Raw genomic sequence first — 22,027 nt, 5'->3', positions numbered from 1 at the left:
ATCTTGAGGTCCTTTCCAACCCGAGCTATTCATGGTTCTATGATTCCGATTGCTCAGGGCGGCGGGGACCGCCGCACTCCGCACCCGGTCCCGAGGGGCCGGGGGCTCCCGCGGCCCGGCCGGCAGGGGGCGCTCCCGGGCGGGTCACCGCACCTGCGGGGCGGGGCGGGGCGGGGCGCACCTGCCGCGGCCCCGCGGCCTGCGGGGCGCCGCGCGGTGCGGGTGGCGGCAGCGGCAGCATGGCCCGGCTGCTGCGCACCCTGCGCAGCTCGCAGCCCGTGGCGCGCTTCCAGCGCTGCTGCGGGCTCTTCCCCGCCGCCGAGGAGGGCGGCAGCGGCAGCGACCCCGCGGACGGGGCACGGGAACGCGGCGCCTGCAACGGCGCGGGCGCGCCGAGCCGCCCGGCAGCCGCTGGCCGCGGCCCCCCCAGCGGGGTGCGGAGCGGCCCGCAGGTGAGTGCCGCGAGGGGTGGCCCGGCTCGGCCGTGACTCAGCAGAGCCGCCTCCCGCCGGTGTGCGCGCCGGGGCGCTCCGGGGGGTTCCTACGCATCCCGCCGGGATGGAGGGGCCGGGCTGCGAGTGACAGCGCTCCGCGGTGCCGCGCTCCGGCTTCGTCCCGGCCCCGCTCGGGAGGCATTTCCGAGGTTGTCCGTTTACCCCCCCGACACGAAATAACCGGTGCGAGTGCGGTCTGCCTGCGAGGGTACCCGGGGCAGCTCGGCAGCCGCGCAGCCTCGCCCCGGCTGCAAGTCTTCCCGCGGGCACGGCTGCGGAGCCGGTTCCATTCACCGTGGGCCCCTCTGCAGCGGGGCGCACTTGCTATGTGCGTCCCCGGGCCGCGGCTCCGCGCTGCCCCGCGTTGCAAGATGCTCGGAGCGGGAGAGGAGCGCAGCCGGCGGCCGTGCCCGCGCATGCGGTGGGTCATGTCTGCGCCTTCCCTGCCGCTGAGGTCCCGCTAGAGACAGGCTGAGCTCCCTGCGCGTCCCCGTGTCCCGGCAGAGCGCGGCGTTCCCCACGGTGTGTAGTTCGGGTGTGTATCGGAAGGGAGCAGGGAAGAGCGCGGCGCACCCGATGCGTGCGGGTTGGATGACTTGCTTTTTCTCTTACTGTAATGACACGAATTCGTTAGCAGATCACATCGTGCTGCCTTTTGGAAAGGAAGTGCCATAATGGTCTTCCGAACTCAACCTGCAAAATAAACACCGGCCAGGCTCAAACACCGCAACTCTGCCAGTCATCCCCTTTCTACTGTTTTACCCTTCTGTGTTCTACATCTCTGGACTTCAGTTTCACACATCTAAAATTCTTCATCAGGCACTGCTTGACTCTTTCTCATTTAGGAGATAAGGGAAATTGGGGTAGTCCTTCAGTGTGGTTACTTATGGGCTACAGTAAACTCTATTTTTGGTAATTTGTGCAGGTAATTCGCTTAAAAGACTTATTTTCACTATTTGCTTTTGGGCAGTGATGAAGTTTATGTAACAGGGTTGGTACTAAAATACTGTCCAAGCTAATGCTCCGTGAACAGAGCTGTTCATCTTGAGCAATTGGCTTGTGATTCACAAAATAAGGCATGACTACCTTCATGTGAAGGGTGAGTATGTCCTGGGTGAGACTTCCTGAGACCTGGAGATAGAAGCAGAAGAGTTTGTTTTCACACGATAGGGATGCTCACTTCTGAAACGTGTGAAAGTTGGGTTTAAACCTAAAGAAGATGGAGATGGGAGTAATGGCTTGAATGGCATTTCAGTGGTGTGCTGGAATTGTACAGACAAACTCTCTCTGCTACAAATCCCTTTTTACAAAGAGGATTTTCTGCAACCTGCAGGAGATGCAAAAAGTGAATTGGGATCATCCTTATGCCAAAAAACATACTCACTCTTCTGTTGCTAAATGAACCGGGTTGCCCTGATGTAGTTGCAGAGACGTGGGTTTAGGAGTCTGATATGAATAGCAAACTCCTCAGCCATAAACTTTCTATAGACGGTGGAATGTTCTTTTGCTCTTAGCTACAGGTGTTTGCAGAAAGGGGCCTAAGCATTGCCCTTGCATCTCAGTCCTGGTGACCTTGGGCAGCTCTGTGCTCAGCTTGAACATCCCCTCCTGAAGCTTGAGAGTTTCAAGGTCCGTATTATCAGGACAGAAGCTTGCTATGAGTTAGTAGCTTTAACAATACTTTGTCTTTATTGCCACAATGCAGTGGTCTTCAAGGGTTTTGGGTTCTCCTATATAAGTTCTTGGACAATCAATAGGTTATACCTGTGAAAACAGTATATTGCATGCTTGGGTGAAGAAGCTGTGAATGTTTGGCTAGATGCTGGGGCTGCCACAGCTCCATCTCTCCAGGATATTATCCCTTTTGTTCTGGACCAGCTCTTGGGCCCCTGCATCTGACATGGGCTAGATTGTGCTCCAAGGTGGAGGGTCTCTGGGGAAAGGGCTGTGAGGGCTGGCAGCTGATGGTGGCTTGGGAGGGGATGAACACACCTAGTAGGATGGATGCCCTACTGCATGGAGAGGGGGGAGATCCCTCAGGAGGGTGATGAGACAGGGCAGCCCTTTCTCTGAGAGAAGGAACACTTTAATTACCTGCATACGTTTGTTTTGCGGTTGTCAGCAGTACTGCTTGTGATGCACCAGTGTTGTCTTTCACATATAACCTGCAGATATATATGTGTTTAAACAAAAATAGACAGCAAGACCTCATTTTTACAGTGATCAGCAGTGCAATGAGTGGCTGTATTCCTGAATCTTTGTAATTCAGTCCTGTCTTCCCAACAGGAACTGGCCCGAGATGACAAGGCAAGAAATGAAACGCCTAGATGTGACAGCAAGGGCTGCATGTGTTTCTTAAATATCAAATCGATTGCCTAGCCTGTGTTCTTGCTGTTCCTTTGGTTATTACATCAGTTAGGAACGCTTTATAATACCTCAAGTGAAAACTCAGGTATCTGAGGATGACACAGAATGGTGCTAGTTCAATGTGCTAACTGGATTTATGCCCTGGCTTGGACTTAGTATTGAACCCATGAGCCTTTAGAGAAAGAACTGTTGGATTTTATTACTACAGAAGGCAAGACAGTAACTTTTTGCAATTACACTGTCTCTAGCTGATACTTATTTTCTATACTCCTTTCTGGTATTGGTTTCATTTGCAGGGAATTTATTTCTGAAACTGATTGAAAGGTATCTTTTCCTGAGGCTCTGTATGAAGTCCTCAAGTTGCACACTTAGATCCTGCCTGACTTTCTGAAGACTTTTCTGGTGCTCTAGTGAGTGGCCAGAGAAGCATTACATATATTTAAAAAGTGGAGCTCTGCTTACCTCCGACCTCCCAATGGACTTGTGCTCCTGAGATCGGTAGCCTGAATTAAAAAGAGCAAAGATAAAAGAAAATAATCTCTTACTCAGAGTTCTGCATAGGGATTTGTTTTTCTCCACTTCCTTTTCCCAGATGCTTTATCATCTCTGGAGATCTCTCTTACTACCTTTAAGGGAGTATAGTTCATATTTACTTTGTAGTTATACCTTAACTGTCAGAACTGCTCTGAACTGGTGCAACGTTTACAAATGTTTAGTGATTGTATAGTTCTTGCTGGTGCCTTAGGTGGGGAAGCCAGTAACCGGGATAACAGCAAGGTGATGATAACAAAAATGAATGAAAAAGGTAAAAACTGCACATCCATCTTGGATGTTGCAATCCCCCCAAATATAGTTGACTACTGGCAAGACATAGATGACAACACTACTATTGCTGTGATGGGATGTCTGGAAATCTGAAGTAGACTTGCTCTGGAGCTTGAGTCAAGGTCTCTTTTCAGTGGCTCTTCCTTGCAATAGATTCTTTCATCAGCCACACAGTCTTGCTTTTCCTTTTTCAATCATACTACTGGCTTACCTAGTTTCATGGTGTGTCCCTTTCCATGCAGCACTAAGTTGGTAGTAGCTGACATAGGTTCAGCAGGCAAGACAAACTCTTGTGAGGAAAGCCCTTGAGCACCGTTAGGATAGCTGGCAGCAAGGCATTTCTGCTTCAAGTGCTACTACTTTGTCCTCCTAGAGAATATACTTGAACTTTTGGAAGTTCCTTGGTTTGGGCTGCAGCTGGAGAGATGTTAAATCCAGTTTCTTATTTTGATGGGCTGAGCACAAGGCTCACATCCCCCGGCATCACTCCTGCTGCTGTGGTATTTAGTGTTCATTTCTCCTCTGCCCAGCGTGGCTGCTGAGGGAGCTTGCTTGTCTTGCACGTGCTGCCTGAGTTTTGGTTTAAAGTTCCCATGGAAAGTAACTGGTAAGGGATATATGAATGAGACTTCCATCAGATGGATTTGGCCAGCCATATGAGTGATAAACCTTTGGAAAATGTCATCATAGTTGCATCCAAGATTCAAGCAGTGTGTGGCAATCCTGTGTAGATCTGTTAGTAGCAGTCGATTTGCTGCTCCTCAACAAGAAGACCAGTGTCCTCTCTGGACAACAGTCAGCAGCAGAGCTAGGTATGTGCTGCTTGTTACCAGTGACTAGTCATCTTCTAGATCTTGCTGCAGAAACACCTGATGCTAACAGAGGTTTGAGAAACTTCTCTCACTGGTTGTAAGGGGTATCCTGCTTGGCTGCGTGGTGCCTGCTGCTGAGATGGGTGGTGGTGTGGGGGGCATGTGAGGGGCTGTGCTGGGAGCCCAAGTTGGGATGTGCTGATGATGAGGTGCTTTGTGACTCAGCACTTCCCGGCTCCTCTTTGGATCTGCTGGACCTCAGAATGAGGGGCCATCAGGATCCTAGGATTAATTCCAGTACTTGGAGGGGAGCCACTTAATGTTTTATAATTCTGCTGAATGTCTTATGCCATTAGTTCAGATATCAACCAGAAGAATAAAAGCTTGTCTGTGGTCATTTTTCTCCTTATTGTCTCTGGAGAATAGGAGTAGGTTTAATGGGTGAGAGCCAGAGAATATCTGTTCTTCCTGGAAAACTTCCTTGAACAGCCAGTTCTTTTATTTTACTTTGTGTGTATGCTCTGCAGGGAGTATTTATGGGTCATCCAGGCAATGTAAGGTGACTATTGACTGCTATGGCAAGTGAATCTACTGTCTAGAATGTACAGGTAGCATTGTCTAAACCATGAGATTTTAATTTAAAATGGCTATTCAAGTTCCTGCTTTATAGGGCTTCACATCAGCTCAGTAGAGTTAGCACCTGTAAATTATTTTTTCCAAGGTAAACTGCTGTTGGTCTAGATTTAGAGGTATATGAATAATATATAGTTACATTTCTGATGTATTACTATCTTATTGTATTGCTGTATTTGTGAATATTTATTACTAGGTGTAAAAATAGAAAGTATGTTTAGTCTTTCCTTTTGGAGACAATTGGTTGTTGCAAGCTACTGCTAACAGAGTTCCCTGAGCCTGCTGGATCTGGTATGCATGCAGCTGCGTGGTCATTCTGTCACATCAGACCGGGTCAGTGTTATTCCCTTTGCAGCCAGACTGACTTCATGTAATTATAGCTGCTCACTTATGCTAACCAGTTTAATCAAGTGTATTGCCTTCAGTGTTCCCCATTGCCATTTCCCTGTGCAAAGGGGGAGTGTTGAGGTAGTTCATTTTGCAGGAGAAGATGGTTTCAGACACCTCAGTCATGCCGCAAGAGCAAAGACCAAATGTTTGCACGGGAAAGGGCTCAGAGATGTTAGTAGCGAGAAACCTGTCCCTTGACCAATATAATGTCCATAGATGGGGACGTTATGACTTGAAGCAGGGGACAGAATAAGCACAAGGCCTAGGGAGGAGAAGGAGGTGTGTATGGCAGGGTGGCATGCAATAATTGCAACTACTAACGAAGCAGTAAGTGAATTGAGAGCATCTTATCTATGGCTCTTGTCCCCAGGGGCAGGCTGACTGCTGGGGTGTTCTCCAGCATGCCTCTCTACAGTCATAGCTGCAATATAAACATCAGGTCCTTTCCTGTTTACAGTGGTCTTTGCATGACTATCTGGGACTTGCATATTTGCAATGATACTTAACTCGAAGCCTTATGCAGCACTACCTTGGAAACCTGCTGTTTGATTTGAATCCTGGAACTATCTGCTAAGGAAACAGTCACTTTCCCACTGTGCTGGTGCCTGATTAGAATAGATTAATAATTAAGTTGTCTGAAAATGGTGTGGTGTTACTCTGCCCACTTATCTTCCAGAAGCCTTGCTGTTCTGTGCCTCTCAGAATAGACCTCTACTGTGGAACTGATCTTTGTGCAAAAGCAAACTGACTGGGTTCATGATGCTACTGCTAGATAAGAAATATGTGACTAATCTGTGGTGCAAATTTTCAGGCTATAGCTAATTTCTAAAACCAAGTTTTAGGATGAGAACAAGCCTTTTGCTCTGAAAAGAAACATAACAGTGAAGTTCTGGTTCTCCATGGTCATTTGGCCATTCCCACATGCTTCTGTTGAAGAGCTCCCAACAGCTGGGAGCTACTGAAACTTGGTGCACTGGAGGAAAAATGAGTTGAGGGGCTTCCCACTCCTCCTCCTCCTCTGGACCTCTGGAGAGCAGCCTGAGTATCTATCAGCCATGCAGGTCCTAGTAATGCTCTGACTCATGTATTTTGGCAGGAAGTCAAGAATAAGAGGTGGTGGTGCTTGCAGGGAGCTGCTGTGTGGGCAGGGTGGCTGTCTAATGCTGTACAGTTTGAAAACTGTTGTGTGACGCATCCTTCTTCTATCAAAAAACACTTTCAGTAACACTCAACCTTTGGGGACATGTTGAGTTTCAGATAAATTTGATCTCTATTTCTAAGCTGGAGTTCCCGTCCCTTTGAATGGGCTGTAATTTATGTTTTCTGGTTCTTAACTCATGTATTTTCTTCCCTCTGTCCACAGACATTGCAGCCACCTAACTCTTAACATGACTTCCTCAGACACTTTCAGGTGTAGGCTCTGTGGTGCACCTTACAAAATTGCAATCTAATTCTCTCAAATTAAAATGCAATTAAACAAACCTGTTCTTCCAGTGTAAAACAGGGAAGCCCTTCCCTCTCCCGCCTCTCTCTTGCCCTGTTGTTTCCTTATTGTACTAATTGGACGGTCCTTCCTGGAATGTAGGAGGATGCTGAAGCACATGGGAAGCTCACCCGTCGCTTCTGTCAGGGGAACTGAAACAGCAGTGTCCAACCTACCTATCCTCTGGCTGGGAAAACAGGGCTGAGAGGATGAAGGAGGTGAGCTGCCTTCACAGTGCTCATCAAGAAGGAGATGCGCGCAGCCCTACTAATCATAGAATCATAGAACAATTACGGTTGGAAAGGACCTCAAGATCATCTAGTTCCAACCTCCCTGCCATGGGTAGGGACACCTCACACTAACCCATCCCGCCCAAGGCTCTGTCCAACCTGGCCTTGAACACCGCCAGGGATGAAGCATTCACAACCTCCCTGGGCAACCGATTCCAGTGCCTCACCACCCTTACAGTAAAGAACTTCTTCCTTATATCCAATCTAAACTTCCCCTGTTTAAGTTTTAACCCATTACCTCTTGTCCTGTCACTACAGTCCCTGACGAAGAGTCCCTCCCCAGCATCCCTATAGGCCCCCTTCAGGTACTGCAAGGCTGCTATGAGGTCCCCACGCAGCCTTCTCCTCTCCAGGCTGAACAGCCCCAACTTTCTCAGCCTATCTTCATATGGGAGGTGCTGCAGTCCCCTGATCATCCTCGTGGCCCTCCTCTGGACTTGTTCCAGCAGTTCCATGTCCTTTTTATGTTGAGGACACCAGAACTGCACACAATACTCCAGGCGAGGTCTCACAAGAGCAGAGTAGAGGGGCAGGATCACCTCCTTCGACCTGCTGGTCCCGCTCCTTTTGATGCAGCCCAGGATACGGTTGGCTTTCTGGGCTGCGAGCGCACACTGCTGGCTCATGTTTATTTTCTCATCGACCAGCACACCCAAGTCCTTCTCTGCAGGGCTGCTCTGAATCTTTTCTCTGCCCAACCTGTAGCTGTGCCTGGGATTGCTCTGACCCAGGTGTAGGACCTTGCACTTGGCATGGTTGAACTCGCAAAACTCCAAAGTGTATGAGCTGATAGGTTGAGGGGGTTGGACTAGAAGACCTTTAAAGGTCCTTTCCAACCCAGACTATTCTGATTGTCTGAATCATGGATAGATTCCAGGCAGCTGCTAAGAAAGGAATTTATGAAGTTGAGTGATGTGCAAGCTCAAGTGCCATGAAGAACGCCTTCTGATGGAAAGCAATGAGTACAGAGTTTCTTCAGAATAGGTTTCATAGCCATGTGGAAGTAACTAGCTGTAAATGCAGGTGAGATGAATTTAGGAGGAGCTGCAGGTAGCCTAGAGGGTGAGAACAGAAATCAAAGAGTCTTGTCAAGCTGAAGGTGTGGTTGAAAATTGACTTCTACACAGTAGGTACAGACAGCTATTGGACAAGCAGGTGTAATAAATACTGAACTGCCGAATGAGAAACAATAGGCTTGGTAGTGCTTCCATGGAGGTTAGAGGAGATCGCAGGTTGTGCATGGTTCAACGGTGACATACTGTACTAAAACCAGCCTGCAAAACAAATGAAACTGCACAGGACTATTCCTTCAGCATTACTGTGTTGTGTCTGATCTTTGGGCACTGTTATTCAAGACAGGCATGTTGAGTGCTGTGTCTGGAAAATGCTAAGTATCTTCTTTAACAAATAGCAGGTGATTAGGTACTGGAAGAGAGGACAGTTATGTCCTTTCTGAATGCTTGTAACAAGCTTCTCCCGTGTCAGCCTTCAGAGGAAGGAAACAATTTGTTCCTCTGCAGTAGATAAGAAAACAGTCATAAATGTCACTAAGAAAGTTCCAGGCTAGGTGACAGGAAAGCAAAGCACTTGGAGATCACAAGAGCAAGCAGTGGAGCCTCCACCATTGACATCGGCATTGACAGGTTAGACAAACTTCTGTCGGAGTGATGGGTCTGCCCTTGGTGGGCAAGCTGGACTAGGGGACTAGGCTTCGGTTAGGCTGTCTTTCAGGAAACACTAAGCTGTCCTTCCAAGTGGCTGCAGGCATAGTTCTTAAGAAGCAATCGCGGTCGCTTTAGCAACCATTCCCTATGTCTCTGAAATACATGTGTGACCTTCTCTTTCTTTTCTGTTTTAATTAAGATGACTTTTTATTTAGGAAGATGACATAATCTATTTTTTTTCTTCATTGATTCTTCCTATTAATTGCCTGAACAAGTGTTCTGTCTACTCGAGTCTTATTTTACCCCACTTTTATCCCATTTTATATTTAATCGGCTTGACAGATTCTGTTACATCTACCTGTGTTCTTCAACAGAAGGAAGGAGGGCTAATTATGTTACTTTCAGAGCAATATACAGAAATACAACCTATAATTTAGCCTGCTTCCCAAGTGCTAATCAAAGTGGAAGGGAAAATAATCTGAACTTTAGAAAATGAAATCTTGAGGGACAAACTGAGGCGTCTTAACTGCATCCTGGACTTGTCTTTGCTGTGGCCTTCCAGCTGTGTGGCGGTTGTGCAGGTGTGTGTATCTGCCTTGGCTGACCATCCTTTACAGCCTGAAGGGGAAAGTTTGAATGATGCGATGGCGTGAGAGAGGTTGACTGGGTGAGGATTGCACCCAGTGCGGCACTGCTGGTGGGAGTTCTGGGCACACTTCTGTTTCCTACTTGAATGGTCTCAGCCTTTGGTATTGCAAAGGTTGGACCCCTTTCTGCCACCAGCTATCTCTGGTGCTGCTGGCTGTGTGGCACTGCTTTGCTGGAGTACCTTGCTGAAAGCTTTACATGATGGCATTTTTGGTGCTTTGAATGAACTGAGAAACTGCTGAAATGCTACTAGAAGGTTTCTAGACTCCCCACTTATTCTTTGCCTGAGACAATTGAAAATGCTATGGTTGTCTGGCTTGAAGCTCACGTGTTGTTACTTTTCACACAGCAATTGTCTTGCTGCTTCATCAAGTGATGATTCAAGGCCATGTCCCTACTCGTTATGCCATTAGTGCAAGCCACTGTAAATGCTTGTACAACAGCTGTGAGTTGCCGATTTGTATGCTAGTCAACAAGTACTTTCTGCTAATAGCACAGCTGGCCAGAACTTTATGGTGTTTCAGGAGGGTTTTTTTGTGATGTATTTGTCTCCATCCCCATATTTCTCAGGTTTCAGTTAGCTCAAGGTGTCTGCAACAACAAGGACATTATGTAAACATGGACAACCCTTGTTAAGTGGCTGCGTCACATTCTGGAGAGGGTGAAAAAGAATAAATTGATATTAAAAGTGCTTGAACAGAGTGGGAAGCTGCGCACATATATGAGTTGGGTTCTCCATGAGTCCTCCAAGCCCTGGGGTTCCTTGTGTGCATTTGGTGGGCTCTGTGTGCTGCTGCCCTCCCCTCTGCTGTCTTAGGTATCTCTGCAATTTCTCCTATGTGTGTCTATCCCTCCTTTTCCTCCTGCTCCCTCACTTCATCACCAGCCCTGTGCCCCCCACTGCTCCTGTGAGCAGTTCATGACCACACCAGCATCCCCCACTGGGTCACCCTGTTCTTTCCTCTTGGAGTGATGAGTTTCCATCTCTTCTGGGAAGGTGAACTCGTAGGGGCTGGAGATGTTCCTGGCTGCTCTCAGCTGCCTGTTGGATCTTCAGAAACCTTTGTAATTGTCTGACATTCCGCTGTGCAGATGGGTGGAAGAGCTGAAGCCTTTGATACTGTGTTTTTTGCTTTTTTTTTGTTTTCCAAAATCTGATCGCCTATATCTAATTTCTTGTTGAGACCTGATAGGTTCTTTTTTTGGCTGGATACAGTTAATAAACATAGAAGGTGGCATAAAACTGATTGCTTATTCAGAATACTGCAGTACAGAAGGCTTTTTTCCCCACTGGTAATACTCCACATAGCACTGCCCTGCAGGAGTCAGTTGTCTGATTTGTATTGTCTCTGTGTACAGCAGCATCTAGGTGGGAATTTTTGGCTTTTTCCCTTGTGCCTGGTCCTTGGTGGCTTCTCTAAACATTGTGCCTTTTTTCCGTAGTAAAAATTCCTTACAGGAGTATTGCAGTGCGTTGACCAGCAGCTTTGGGAGGGAAATGCCTGATCTTCTGCAAGGCAGCCCTGTTGGTAGGGAAGCAAGGGACTTAAAGAACTTTAATTAAACACGCACATCTTTTGAACGATATGAAGTAATTGAGAGCTGAGAACAAAAAGTTGGTTAATGTTATCTCTGGGTCAGGCTCTGAGCCTTACAAGTCTGATGCTGCAAAGCTTGTCTCAAGAGACAGGGCAGGGAAAGCCTGTGCCTGTTCAGCTCTCTGACAAGAGAGATCCTACAGGGATTGGAAGGAGTGGTATCTTTACTCAGCTTCTCGCCCACCCCTGTCTTTTAGGGGGTATACCTATGCCTAAAGGTGCATTTTTAAATCCATTACATTAGTGGTTCAGCTGCTGTTCCGTTACTTCAGCTACAGAATATTCCTCATGTAGGTACTTTCTAAGATTATGGATTGCTGCTGTGGTGTGTCATCGTGTGTTAGTGTGTCCCAGGAGTCACCAAGGTGGTGGTTTGATCTGCTCTGCTTGCCCTGTCATTACTGCTCCGTAGGGAGGCTTTGGGGATGCTCTTGCAGCACCTGCTGTGCGTGGTGCGCACAGGACCGGTGTGCGGAGACTGTGAAATTAGGATGACCTGCACTGGCCATTTTCTGTGCCAGTGCTTCAGGGGAGGAGTTAATTTATGGAGACTCACACATTCATATGAGTCTCTTGTAACTGGAGTAGCTAAGGCTTTTCAAAATAACTATTTCACAGTTGATGGGAAAGGTTGTTTTTGTGTCTTCTGTGTCTGCGAATGAGGTGGGTCATTACACCTTGCTTCTGAAATGTTCTGCAAATTCTCATTTTCTGTACAGCCCTAATGACTGACCATTAAAACCTCTCTGATCCAGACTGAGTAGTAATGGAGATGGATGGAGGGGCTAACTCTCACTGGAAGTGCATCAGAGACTGTGGAAGGCATCAGGTCGCTTCAGTACGTTAAGACTAACCAAGACTGAAGATCAGAGTTGTTCAAAAGTAGAGATTGAATAAACTTCTGAGTGTTAGAAGGTGCTAAACATAAACACAAGCAGAGAGGGCTTTCTCTGTTACAATGCTTTAGTACCACAATGATTGAAAACATTGGATTTTTATTACTGGACACGACCTAAAATCAAGTGAACAGATTCTGCGACACCTTGAGTGCCTAGCATGTGGCTGTCATCATCGTGTGTCACAGGTATAGTCGCTCTGCCCCTGCCTTGCATGCTGGGCTGTCCACAACTGCTGGCGTAGTGCTAAAAAAAAGTTTTACAACCAAAACTATCCGCTAAAAAAAACCCCAAACCGAACAAGCGGGGGGTGATTTCTGACAGAAAGGCAAAGACAGGTTCTGAGAGTGGTGTGGAAGGACTTGGCTGTGCCTTCTGCTGGCAAAATGTTTGTGAACTCTAGGGTTTTTTAAAAACCTGAGAAATGATTTTTTCCCCACTACAGAGATTACTGGAATTAGAAAGTTTTATCCCTCATCCCACGAGGTTCCAAGTATAAAAGCGTTACCTTAGGGATACGTGTGACCATCTCTGATTGAAAGCACCAGAGCACATAATTCCTAATACATTGGAGACTGATGCTTGATTGAGGAATTACCGATGCCAGAAGAGGGCTTTCTCTGGGGCCATGTTAAGTGTGACCAAATACAGTTTCAGGATCTCAGACAGAAGCATCAGAGTTGCTAATTGCACTTGGGGGTGTTTTCAAAGTGGCGTATGAGACTTGAGACACTTAGGCTGATTGCTCTGTCATTCAGCCAGCCATAGCAAATTTCTGCATTATCTTAAGGATGCCAGTAACTCACTGGTGACCTCTATTATTAATACATGGGGGAACACTCCTATGACCTCAGTGTTTCAGAAGTGTTGACTCATCTTTTCTGTTGATGCAAAAATCAAATTAAGTTGTGGTGTTTTTACTACAACAGGTGAATGGATGCAGCTGCTTTCCATCTTGCTTTTGTTGTCTTCATGCAGTTTGCCTCATCTCCATATTGAAAGCGGGTTAAGAGACTGGAACTTCTAATGGCTTTTACAATGAGTCATAATTACATGTCTAGACTCCTTAGACAGTTTTTGCATTTTCTCACTAGCATGTAGGATAAGTTTCTCTCTGGTATACTAGTTACACAGTCAATCCAAGCATAACAGTTTTTCTCTTAGAAGAGTTTTAGGAGCTTGTGTTAAAGCTATATCTTAAGTTAATGTGTCTGTACTGAAACCTTCATGATCCCTTCTCAGCTCCCATCTTTAGAAAGCTCTTTCATCACATATTTACGTAGCCAACTTCCATATTTATTTTTTACTTTATTTTGGAGGGGATGGAGAGAGAGACTAGATTAGCTCCCTTGCCTCTGCCCCCAAATCAAGTCTTGTTCCTATATATATCAGTATCTCCTTTTTCTTCTGTACAGATATTTATATAAAATGTGATTCACTTGCATGTTGCTCTTGCTAACAGGTGGAAGGCTCCTTAGTGGTGTACTAACAGCGACAAACCTTTCCATAAGTGACCAACATCACGGATTTAATAATATAAACTGCTGTATGGCTTCCCAGCTCTGGTGGGCTGGCTACAGCCTTTTAGAAGAGAGAAAATGAGCGTGTTAGGTAGGGTACACCTAATGAAATCATCTAGCTGCCAGATACAGAGAGAAGTGAAATCTCTAGCTTAATAAAGTCCTGAACAGTGCCACCTGATGCCATTTGCAATGTATCAGCTGGTAATGTGTAGAGACACAACCTGGTGGTGGTTACTTCAAGTGAAAATTCGGTGGTGATGGGGGCAGCACTTCTTTCTGCCTGCTCACAGCCTTCTTTACCCCCACATCTCCTCATGAGCTGCAATTGCTGAGCCACCTCCCATGTAAAGGCTTTAGCTTGCAGCTAAGGTATCTCTGTGCAGGGTGATCCCGTGAGCATCCCGCTGTGGGGAAGCATGGGGTCAGGACCATGTGGAAGAGGCCGGTGTAGAGGGCAGTGCAGGGGATGCTGCTGAAGCAGCACCTGACAAGTGGATTTCAGGGACTAGCAGGGTAAATTTGCCTGCTATAATGAGGCAAATTTTAAATGAACTGGTTCAGTAACTGCAGTTTATTATTTTTCATCTCAGAACTAATTTCCAGTGAATGCAATGGTGGCTCCCTTTAACTACAGTTGTAGAAAAATCAAAATTGATGCATTGTTGCCCTTTAATGAAATATACTTGCTTTCCCTGGAGGAAACACTGATCCAGTCTCTTGAAAAATCTTTGTCAGTGTGACTGCTACCCTCATTAGTTTGAGTAAATTTCTGATCTGCAGCAGATGTAGTTGAGCTATCATTATAGCTTTCATCTTAGTAAAAAAGTTAATCTTCAGTTCTTGATACTTGTTCCAACAAGTTGTTTGGTTTAAGGGCTGGGTACTGTAACAGTTAAAATGTCTGAAATACTTGCTATGATTTGCTAATTCACTAAGACCTTCTAAAATCTTCTCATTTCCAGGGTTGCGGACAGAAGTATGTTGTGAAGAACTACTTCTACTACTACCTGTTCAAGTTTTCAGCTGCTTTGGGGGAAGAGATTTTCTATATCACTTTCCTTCCATTTACTTACTGGAACATAGATCACTCTGTGTCTAGAAGGATGATAATTATTTGGTCGGTAAGTATTTCTATAGCTTATTTAAACGTACTGTTGTTAGTTCTGTAACAGTAGCAAATGACTATGTAAGAATAAGAGCTCTTTAAACAACAAAAACCACAGCCCAACACTATTTATATGTGTAACTTTCATGTCCAGGAAGTGGAGGCATCACAACACAGAGAGGAGGTGAGAGGCATTAGCTAGTAGAGGGTGTCTGTTTATCTCTGTTAGATCTCAAATTGCCTTATTTTTTCAGCCCAATAACTGATTGAGATGCTTTTGATAGGGCTTGCACAGAACACTTGAGAAAACACCTCCTTCCCAATGTGTCATCGTGTTTTAAGAAACATGTTTCATCATTTCAGGGAATCTTTCTTTTACATCAGTTCCTTCTGCATAACCTCTTCATATAGTTCTGGCTTTATTGTAATTAGTATAAAACTAATAGGAAGGCTGCAGTGGAGTAAGGGGATGCATAGGCTGCAGTCACTAGAGAAGAAGAAAAGTATCAGATTCTCTATTGGAGGCTAAGACTTAAAAGCATTGATTTTAGTTACTATGAGAACATTCTCAAATTAACTGGCTTCAGCAGTGCTTCAGCCTTCAGAGATGTGGTTTGGGGTATCAAACATAATGCATTTCCATTCTGCCACCAAAAACCAGTAGATAACCGGGCATTTCAGCCTGGGAATGGGTGTTGTTTTATCACTGCCATTGCTCATCTTGGTATTGATCAGATCTTTGCTGCCCAAGTAAGGCAGTTTTGGAACAAAGAAGGGATGTATAGAGCATCTCTGGCAGATGGCAGACCCTGGAGGTTTAGCTGTCAATCTGCATTGATTTAAGAAATTGAAGCTTGGTAAAAACTGGGATGTGATACATAGCTGTGTTTTTTTACAGTGAAGCTTCTCCTTGACTTAGTCAATTCTGGTTAATAATATACTGTCTTTTGTCCAACTAATATGATGAGAAATAATAAAAGCATTTGATTTGGGTCATACGCTTCAAATGCACTGGGTCTTGGACAGGAGGCATCAGTTGTTCTGTGCCAGTAACCCTAGTCAATACATTTTATAAAGAGAACATGAAAAATAACTTGCAGTTGAAATTCTGAAGTGGGTGGACACTGTATAATTAGAGCTGGGTTTTGGCCAGGAGTACACCTACTGCTTCTGGAAAGGTGCCACAGAAGATGATAATTGGTAGTCACTGCCTTCTGGATTTGCATATTGCTCAATTCCTGACTCTTCAGAGCTCCTCGCCGTGCCTTTCTTCAGACTTGTCTTGCCTTTGCCTTGCAAGGAGTCCATCCGAGTACTGGTTAGATCTAGTCTGATTTAATTAGAGTATTCAACCATGTGATATGACCGTTACTAATTTTCCAGTTACTGAGGGAGTCGTGGAGTTGCATTTTACACTGAAAAGGAGGGGAAGGAGACACTGATTTGAATACACAGACTTGTCACAATCTGTAGTTTTAAAAATGTTTTAATTATACGTAATTGCAAAATGGCTAAAAATGTCTATGCAGGCTATGTGTTAATGTTATGGCAAGCTCAGCTGGGTGGCTTATTTGCTGGCAAGAAGTCTGTGAACAGGAATCAGTCTTCATGGTGCTGTGAGTGGTGTTGGTCTGTCTTAGACACCTTGGTCATGTATGCAACAGCAGAATTGGCTTAGCTGCATGGGAAATGCCGGCAATTCAATGTGCAAAGCTGTGCTTTTATCTTACTGGAAGGGTTTTGGCAGTAGGGACATGGTGGTGAGCAGAGGTGCAGATCTGCAGGCTGTCTGCCGTTCGGAGAAGAAATTCTGCCGCTTCTGAATGGAAGATGATGTGGGGCTGTGTTAGCTAAAAGTAAAAATCCAGGTAGCCTGATAGTCTCCAAGAAAAAACTGCCAGTAGAAGGCTGGAAAGAGCATGAAGGGGCAAGTGCAGTACCTAGGACTGGTCTGCAGAAGGCCCTTATCTAGCTGGGGAAAGGAGTTGGTATCAAGTGGAGGACCTTAAGGAGAAGGTAGTACTTCCCTTTTAGCACTGTTTGGGACGAGGAGAGGTTGTTAGTGAAGCTTTTCAGGGAGAGAGGTGGTGGACCAGCAATGGCCTTTTTGTGAGCCTGGCACAAAGCAGATGGGTACCTCAGAAATGTGTGCTGGTAAAATGCAGTTGGCAGGGATGGTTGTGGCAAAGGGGGTTAGACCATGGGAGAGGTGGGATTAACCTTGAGCAGTGGAGAAACAGAAGTGGTACTGAGTGCGGTACTTTGTGCCACTGGGGACTTAAACCTGTGAGTTTCTGCTGCAAGTTGGGAATGAAAGAGTCAGTGTTCCAGGATGAATCAGGAGAGTTTCTTCCCTTAAAAATTAAAGCAGTATTGATGCTGTTTACATTCTGCCATCTTATCTGTAATACTTTATGCAGAGCCAGTCACCCACGTTTGAGAAAGATAAATTTGAACTGGAGCGGGGCCAGGAATGATTAGGGAACAGGTTATTTTCTGAGCAGAGACTGGAAGCTTAAGTAAGTGCCTGACAAAATGAAGTTGGAGAGAGAATGGGGCTGGCTGTAAACACCACGAGAAGGAAGGAGCTTCTTAAAATAAAACAAACAGTGACAAGAAGAAACATGCAAGGCAGTCATAAATAAGCTAAGTTAAACCCAAAGGTTGTGAAATAGCTCCAGCATGGTGAAAGGCAGCAAGAAAGATTATGAAGAGACTTTATTTCAGTGGCAGCAACAGGAGGGTGGACTTGGTGTCCTGGGATGTCTTGCCCAGTCCCAGGTCTTCAAAACCAGTTGCTCATGCATTTCTGTTTAGCTGCCTGGCTCTGGCAAATGCTGGCTGCGGTCACATCCAGGTGCTTTGAAAGTTTAAAGCACCATGCTGTGCTTCCACAGCGCCTTTCCTCTGAGGATTCACAGTGTATATGTAGGCTTTACTTTATGGATAGATGAGGGAAATAACTGCCTGAAACCTCTGAGCAAGATGCTGGGTCAGTGCTGAAGGTACCCTGCTGTCTTTGCTTCCCTTCTCCAGCAATTTGAAGTAAACACTTCTGAATCTGTTCTGGCGAGGCTTTGGTGCCTCTGACTCTTGTTGCTTCAACCAGGAAGTGCAGAGATGGAAACAATTTCACATGAACCAGCCCCCCCGATATACTTTAAATTTGCTGCGCATCTCTGCTTGAGAGGTGAAAACTCTTAGGGTTGAAAGCTATATTTTGGTGTGTAATTTCAGAGGTAATGCAGAGACCTGGAAAAAAACAGTTACAGTTTCTGCTTGCTTTTCAGCGCACTTGGAAATGTTTTTTCTGGTCGTATTTTTCAGGGTATGTGGGTGTAAATGTATCCACGCCTCTTTTGAGCCCATAAAACTTTAATTTACACAACATAAATAAGAGCTGGCCAGCACGGACTTTGTCAAGACAGGTGTGGAGGCTGTCACTGTTTGACTACAGTAAATCGTTGACTGGGGTGAAGGAGGCATCTCTGAAGGGAAGCAGAGATTTGGTTGCTGGTGGTGCCAGGCAGGTACCCACTGGGCTGCGTGTGCCCCTCTGGGCACCTCAAGCAGCTCTGGATGCAGACATCTTCAAGTCCTGGGTCTAAATCTACGGTTATATGATTCCCCTTCCTGCCTTTTAGAGGAGTGGTTTTCCAAATGCCGTTGGCATTTAATTATTTGGGAATGATGAGCTCTGAACTCTTGCTTTCAGAATACCTGGGAGCTTACCAACACGAATATATCTGTAATCCTGATGCCACTGACATTAGTGTGTGGTGATTGGATCCCTGGGTGCTGCTTTAAAAGCACAAATCTACAGCAAACTTTGGGTTTAGTGATTCTTCAGTGTTTGTTAATTCGCATGTGTGTGTTACTTTTTTTGTGCTTTTGCAACATTTTACCAAAATGGTTGTGTGCTTTTTTTGGCAACATTTCACCAAAACAAGCTCGAAACAGCTGATAAACACAGTCACTCAAAAGTCAGACTCTTTAAAGTGCCATATATTGCGCTGCATAAGAACAGGTAAGACTATATTCAGGCATGTAAGTAACTATAAAATTGTCAGAATAGAAGAATAATTGGTCCATAAAAGAAAATGCTGATAAAATGTTGATTGAAAGAGGATCCTGTGTGTGCTGGCGGCTGTATTCTGCCCTTGAAGAAAAAGTGCCAGTGGGGCTTTCATAACTGAGCCCAGCTGGGAATAACTTCGGGTGGGTTTTTATTTGCAAAACTTAGTGTTTCACTAGAACCACCAGGTGCAGCAGTTTCCAGTTTTTGGGTGTTAAATGTGTAGGCTGGATGTAGATCTGAGCAACCTGACCTAGCTGAAGGTGTCGCTGCTCATTGCAGAGGGGTTGGACTAGATGAGTTTCGAAGGTCCCTTCCAACCCAAACTATTGTATGATAAATGAGACCAATGTGATGCTAGTTTTTCCTACTACCTGGAGACTGGGCCCAACTTTCTCTTATTTAAAGACATTGTAAGATGGACAACCATACAGTTTTTGTTTGAAGGCTTCCTTTAAAGACAGAGTGATTATCCTATGACATTGGTTGGCTATATTTCTAGTTGTTCTTTTGATCTTGTTATAGTTTTGTGTTTCTGAAGTCTGACTTGAGAGAACCGAAGTCCTCTGTGCTGGTTTTGGTTGAGGTAGAATTTACTTTCTCCATAGTAGTTAGTATATGACTATGGTTTGGATCTGTGCTGGAAACTGTGTTGATAATACAGGGATGTTTTAGTTATTGCTGAGCAGCACTTACACAAAGTAAAGGCCTTTTCTGCTGCTCAAACCACCCCTCCAGTAAGAAGGCTGGGGGTGCACAAGGAGTTGGGAGGGGACACAACTGACCCCAGCTGACCAAAAGGGTATTCCATACCATATGATGTACTCAGGATACAAAGCTGGGGGAAGAAGAAGGAAGGGGGATGCTGGGAGTGATGGCGTTTGTCTTCCCAAGTCACCATGATGTGTGACGGAGCCCTGTTTTCTTGGAGATGGCTGACCAGCATGCACAAGATTGATGTATTTTCTGGAAAACAGTAACTGCAGTGCAGATGGCAGACCCCTGAGCCCTCCTAGCCAGCCACCCTCTTCCATAAGGCCCATGTGCCTCAAGGAGGTGCCCAGCCTCATGGCTGCCATTGGCATCTCTGCGTGCAGGGAGGCAATGGGGAGCAGGATGGGATCAACTGGGGCTCTGCTGCTCTGCGGGGCTTCACCCTGCTGCTGCCAGGGTGAAAGGCCTGCAGTGCTGCTCAGTGGCTTTCGTGGTGGTTTTTCCTGAGACCAAACCTTAGTTCTTGGCATTTTCTTGGGAGTAAGAGGAGTATCTCTATGAGAACATTCTCTTCCTCGTCCTGGCACTCTTTGTGAACCAGCTGATGCTCGAGGGGCACGGTCACAGCTACTATCTGTTGCAGTGTGTATCTACTCATTTAAGCCTTAGCTGGGGAACGCTGAGAATAGAAACTTTGAACAGTGCTGACTGGATGCTTGGCTTAATTTCTGTATGGTGAACTAGTCACACCTGCCTTGGTAACTGTGAATAGTCTTTGCTTCTTCTGGCCTAATCTCCTGCAAATGCCAGTTTATTAATTGTGCGTCTTTACTTTTTTCCCCTCTTGCCAGTGTTCCAGATATTCTCTGTCGCTCCTATCAGCACACAGTGGTTATGATAAAAACAAAAGTGACATCGTTTTCAAGCTGTAAATTTCCTCTCTGGGAAGATGACAAATGCAATTGCAGGTCAGGATTTCTAGAGCCAGGTTATAGAATTTCTATTTGGGAGCCAAACCAGCAGAGTCAAAGTCAGGCTGCCACACCATGTCTCAGGGAAGATGTCACCAATGCTATTTGACCCTGTGTCTTCTCTAGAATTTCATCTTGTCCTTTTAGTAGATCAATAGCGCAAACAGGAGAGCTGCGAAATCAGAAGTTGAAAATAAATATGTTCTGGTTCACCTTTGTTAATCAAAATATTACAAAGTACAAAAAGAATTGCTTCTCCTGACCTTCACATGCCTGTGGGATGGTCCAGTGTGTCTCTCCCTCTATGGAGATTGTAGCAGAGATGGAATGATGTGGGATGTGCCACACAGAACATCTGCTGCACTGGGCCTGTTTCCTAAATCCTGCCAGACTTGGGGTCCGGGCAGCTGTCATGGAAATGTTCCGTGGGGAAAATTGTGCTCTGATGCACCAGTCCTGTGCCTCTGTATATAAAGCTGGCTTGGCTGTGTTTATTTATCTGCCTTCATACATGTCTACACCATGGCGGTACATCTGCATGCAGTACTCTTGCTTCCTGCTGCAGATGTGCTGCCCACAGTGACTGCAAGAGTAGTGAGGGGAAGCCACTGAAAAATGCTAGACAACACCTGCAGGTGAGCAAACCCAATTCTTAGGTCATTGAATCAATACAAATGTCAAGGAGCCAGGTCACTTGATGGAACTCTGATGCTCACAGGGAGGGGAACAGCCCCTCACCCCAGAACACTTCCAGGGATGGGGCAGCCACAACTTGTCCAGGCAACCTGTTGGATGGGGCTTGGAGCAACCTGGTCTAGTGGAAGGTGTCCCTGCCCATGGCAGGGGGGTTGGAACTGGATGGGCTTTAAGGTCCCTTCCAACCCAAACCATCCTATGAGTATAGGCATTCCCACATCTCCCGCTGGTGCTGCCATGTCACTGTCAAGTGACACTACAAATATTACGGAGCTGACATAACTTCCCAAGGGTACCCCTCGGGCAGCAGTATGTGAGCAACTTTTCCTTGTGTGTGCATGCACACATGTCAGTACAGAAGGGGAAGCAGTGTTTCCCTGCATTATGCATGTGCATGGTTGTTGCCAGTGACCCCTCCACCACACTCTCCTCCAATGCCATAGTCCACCTTGCTTTTGCTATCATTTACTTAATAAGGGCTCACGCTGTGGCATTTGTACCAACTGTAGCTTGTAGGACTTGCTAATACAGAGGTGGAGCAGAGCCCTTTAACCTCCTGTAAGAGGAGAAAGTGTGGCGGGAGTCTTGGGACAAAGGCTCCCTGTATGGTCCTCTCTGATGCCAAAAAGCATCGCTTTGCTTCTACCCAGGTTTGGATCCTGCTTGTGGATGCCCAGTCATCTGAGATGGTTGCAGTGCTGGGCTGTGGTGCTTTTCCCTTTCCCATCCTTGAACCCCAGCTCCCCTCCCTCCCTGCCAGCCCAAGCAGCACCCGTTGTTCACTAGCATGTCTCATAATTCAGGTGTGAAATGGTAAAGTTTCATCTTGGAAAGTTTGAACAG

The 22,027-nt window shown here is 46.0% G+C and overlaps 1 protein-coding gene across 1 annotated transcript in view; it reads left to right on the top strand.

Moving 5' to 3' along the window:
* The first annotated feature begins 239 nt into the window (after window positions 1-239).
* Window positions 240-22,027, top strand: part of SGPP2 (sphingosine-1-phosphate phosphatase 2) — a 38,898-nt gene continuing 17,110 nt past the window's right edge. The window contains exons 1-2 of the mRNA XM_065675022.1: window positions 240-452; window positions 14,586-14,744. Of these exons, the coding sequence (XP_065531094.1) occupies window positions 240-452; window positions 14,586-14,744 (372 nt within the window). The remainder of the gene's footprint in view (window positions 453-14,585; window positions 14,745-22,027) is intronic.

Source organism: Lathamus discolor, chromosome 3 (genome assembly GCF_037157495.1).
Source record: "Lathamus discolor isolate bLatDis1 chromosome 3, bLatDis1.hap1, whole genome shotgun sequence".
Lineage (NCBI taxonomy): Eukaryota > Metazoa > Chordata > Aves > Psittaciformes > Psittacidae > Lathamus > Lathamus discolor.
This window is presented reverse-complemented; position numbering and strand designations above follow the sequence as displayed.